This window comes from Monodelphis domestica, chromosome 2, assembly GCF_027887165.1.
Source record: "Monodelphis domestica isolate mMonDom1 chromosome 2, mMonDom1.pri, whole genome shotgun sequence".
In the NCBI taxonomy this organism is placed as follows: domain Eukaryota; kingdom Metazoa; phylum Chordata; class Mammalia; order Didelphimorphia; family Didelphidae; genus Monodelphis; species Monodelphis domestica.
Window position 1 is genome coordinate 111,436,096 of NC_077228.1, and position 4,151 is coordinate 111,440,246.

Consider the following 4,151-nt stretch of genomic DNA (forward strand, 5'->3'; position numbering starts at 1 on the left):
CCTCACCTTCCATCTTAGAATCATTACTCTATATTGGTTCCAAGGCAGAAGAGCGGTAAGGGCTAGGCAGTGGGGTGAAGTGGCTTTCCCAGGGTCACCCAGCTGGGAAGTGTCTGAGGCCAGATTTGAACCCAGGAACTCCCGTCTCTAGGTCTGGCTCTCTAACCATTGAGCCACCTTGCAGCCCCCATAATAAGTGTTTGTTGACTGACCAGCTGTTCATGACCTCCCCTGCCCCCCCCCCCATACTCCTAAGCCTTGAGGGAGCAGAAATTGTTTGCCTTCTGCTGACAGGCTGAGTGGAGTCCCAGCTGCGCCCAGGTCCTTGAGAACTGAGAGTGACGTGGTGGAATCCTGAAGCTCCAGAGGCCCTGCTCGTCCGCCCTGCAGGGAAGGGCTCCCGGGACAAGTGTGGCCCCATCCTTTATCTCTTACCTCATCCTAGCTGCCTTCAGGCCGCCCGGCGCCAGCATTAACCACTCGCTCGGAGTGTCCATTACACTATGAAGGCAGAGCAGCGGGCTGCTCCTGGTGTGCCCTCAGGACCTCTGCTTGGGTCCTTGGGCAGCCCCACCCGGGGAATGCTGGGAGAGAAGGGCCAGGCTCCCGCTCCCGAGACCCTCAGGGGCCCTGGTCCGCAGGAGAGGGGCTGACACAAGCTGTCCACCTCTGCTCTGGCCTGTGTCTCCCGGAGCCCGGCCGGCCTCCCGGCTGCTCTCAGGCCTCCTTCCAGGTCCACAGAGGAGGGAAACGGGGACCCTCCAGGGTAAGGGCCGGAGCCCACACGCTTCTCTCTGGGAGAGGCTGAGAAACCCAGCTGGAAAGGGCCCGCGTGCTCTGAGCATGGAGGTAGGAGAGAGGAGGACCCGACGGACCTTGGCTCGGCATGCAATAAACGTGGCTTCACTTCTCCCTTTCCTTGTGTTTGGTCCCTAAAGGCAACACCTCCGTCCGCTCCACACCGAGGCTCCCAAGGGGGGGGGGGGGCAAGGATGGCAGGGTTGGAAGCAAGAAGAAATGAAGGCGGGAGGGGGCAGCGAGCTGGCCCAGTGCATAGAGAGCCAGGCCGGGAGACCAGAAGATCCGAATTCAAATCTGACCTCGGGTCCTTCCTAGCTGGGTGGCAAGTCACTTATCCCCATGGCCTAGTCCTCGATGCTCTTCTGTCTTAGAACCAACACTGAGCATTGATTCCAAGACTGAAGGTAAGAGTTAAAAAAAAAAAGAAAGAAAGAAAGGAGGGCAGAGCCACCATAGAAAACATCAAGGGATGTTCCCTGACATCCTCCTTTATCCCCACTTGTAGGCTCTCGTCCTCCTGAATCATTCCTGCTTTGGGTATCCTTTCAAAGAAGGAACCTTTCAGGAGACTGGCTGCCCATCGGTCTATTGATGGGGGAGCGTTGGGTAATCCGCCCTCCCTCGTAATGATGTGGCTCGCTGGAGAACTCTCCTTCTATCGAAAGTTGATCGACGGGGAGGAAGAGAGATGCCTTCATCTCTGGGGATTTAGACCCCACCAATCCAGCAAGCTTTTTTTCCCATCAGCTAGAAAATGGAATCATGCAATCAAATTTTGCCCCTAAAATTCACAAAAATAACTTCATTACGATTAATAATAACGAATTAATAATTAGGAATAGCTACACACATCTAATGCTTTGGGATCTTCAAAGTATCTTCCTCCTAACACATCTATATGGTAGGTTTTGAAGGTATTTTTCTCATCTTATTATTTTTTCTTAAACCCTCACCTTCCATCTTGAAATCAATACTGTGAATGTGTTTCAAAGCAGAAGAGCAGTAAGGGCTAGGCAATGGGGGTGAAATGACTTGCCCAGGGTCACACAGCTAGGAAGTGTCTGAGGCCAGATTTGAGTCCAGAACCTCCCTTCTCTAGGCTTGGCCCTCTATCCAATGAGCCATCTAGCTACCCCCAATAAATTATATTCTTTTTTTTTAAACCCTTACCTTCCGCCTTAGAATCAATACTGTGATTGGTTCCAAGGCAGAAGAGCAAGTAAAGGCTAGGCAATGGGAGTGAAGTGACTTGCCTAGGGTCACACAGCTGGGAAGTGCCTGAGGCCAGATTTGAACCCAGGACCTCCCATCTCTAGGCCTGGCTCTCAATCCACTGAGCTACCCAGCTGTCCCCTTCTCCCCATCTTATAGAGAAGAAACTTGAGGCACAGATTGCCTAATTGCCAATGGTCACACAGCTAAAACACACCAAGAGCCAACAGAACTGGAGACAAGAGCCGTCTCCAAACTCCAAGCCCAGTGCTGTTTACCCTCTAGTATCCTATACTGCAGCTAGGGGGTGCAGTGGAAGAGCATCAAGCTTGAAGTTAAGAAGGCTCATCTTCCTGAGTTCAAGTCTGATCTCAGATACTTCCTAGCTGTGCGACCCTGAGCAAATCACTTAACCCTGTTTGCCTCGGTTTCCTCATCTCTAAAACAAACTAAAGAAGGAAATGGCAAACCATTCCAGTGTCTTTGCCAAAAAAACCTCAAATGAGGTCACGAAGAGTTGGGCCCGACTGAAAGAAATGATAACAACCACCACCACCCTGTGAAAGAAGAAACAAGACATTGCTTCCCTTTTGGGGGCTTTGAACCTTGGAAAGAAAGGATTTGTTCTCTCTTACCTACCTGGGTATCTGTTCCTCTATGGTACCCCTCCCCCAAAAAACACATTTAAAAATGATTTTAGAAAATTTTAGGTCTAATCTTAAATATTAGGATTGAATAATGTTTTAAGCAGATGCTGGACTTCCTTACTTTATCAAAAAGGTAACAAAGCCCTTTTGTGCTCAGGATTCAGAAAATCACTGAATTTGAGAGCTGGGAGGGACTCTAGCTGCCCTCTGATCCAACCAATTCAAACTTGTGTCAGCTTCTTGCAGATCCAGGAATTCCCAGATTTTGTGGGGAAATCCAAATCGGCTACAGCCTCAGGTCTTCTGCTAACAACTACGATTTCCCAGCACTGACTTCTCCCCTTTCTTAAAGGAACCCAGACCCTAATTATCCCTTCTAGATTGAGTTCCTTAAAGTAAGGAGGCTGGGGATGAGGAATGGGGAGATGAGGGGTGAATTGATTGAGAGAGATGGAGGCCTAGTGAGAAAACTCATCATGTTTGGTATAGAAAGGAAAGCATCCTGGTAAAATATGAATCAAGATATTATTATTAGAGTTCTCATTTGCAAAGAGTTTTTAGGATCTCTGCTAAGAAATGAGGATAGAAATACAAGCAAACAAGACTGTGCCTACCCTCAAGGAACTTACATTATTTTTTAAATTTTTAATTTTTTAAAAAATTGTCATGAAAAGCCCACTTCCATATTGGTCATTGTTGTAAGAGCAAAGTCATACGTAACCAAAACCCCAGTGTAAGACCAAAGGTAGCTGATGTAAAAGACGACGTTCCAACAATTCTTTCTCTGGAGGTGGAGAGCATTCCCTGTCTTGGGTCTTTTAGGATTGTCCTAGATCACTGCATTGCTGTGAGTAGGCAAGTTCAGGAGCTTACATTCTAATGGGGAAAGACAACACAGCATATTATTGGAAAAGGAAGAGGGGAAAGAAAGAAGGGCACCTGCATGTGGCTGCAATGTGGTAAGGGAGAAGGAGGTAGAGTCTAGACAGTCAAATTGAGAGTGAAGAGTAGCATCACTTCTCAGGTCCTCAGAATGCTATTCCCCAGAGAAAGTCACCAATGAGCAGAAGAGGATTGCTGTGTGAAGGTATCCCAGAGGTAGCTAGATAGAACTCTGTTCCTGGAGCCAGGAAGACCTGGGTTCAAATTCAGCCTCCAACATTTACCAGCTCTGTGATGCTGGGCAAGTCACTTAACCTCTGCCTGCCTCAGTTTCTTGATAATAGCACCAACTTCCTAGTTGTTAGAAGGATCAAATTAGATTCTACATTTGGCACTTAATAAATGCATATTTTCTTCCTTGCCAGGGGAGTTTCCATTGGTCTTTGAGTCATCTGTAATTTTCCAAATGCTATCCAGTTCTAGCTGCCCCTCCCATTCATTTCTAAGTCCAGCTCATTGTCACTCTTTAACATTTGGCATGTATATATGTATACAAAAAGAGATATAAGCATATATTTGTATAGAATAAATATAGACATAAAATGAAAT

General features: G+C 47.5%; 1 protein-coding gene across 6 annotated transcripts in view; it reads left to right on the plus strand.

Moving 5' to 3' along the window:
* The window catches only part of IKBKE (inhibitor of nuclear factor kappa B kinase subunit epsilon), a 36,142-nt gene extending 35,225 nt beyond the window's left edge, over positions 1-917 (plus strand). For all 6 annotated transcript variants that reach the window (XM_056815838.1, XM_056815836.1, XM_056815839.1 and 3 more), the window contains one exon: positions 295-917. In XM_056815838.1, the coding sequence (XP_056671816.1) occupies positions 295-358 (64 nt within the window). In that variant the 3' untranslated portion in view covers positions 359-917. The remainder of the gene's footprint in view (positions 1-294) is intronic.
* The last annotated feature ends 3,234 nt before the right edge of the window (positions 918-4,151 follow it).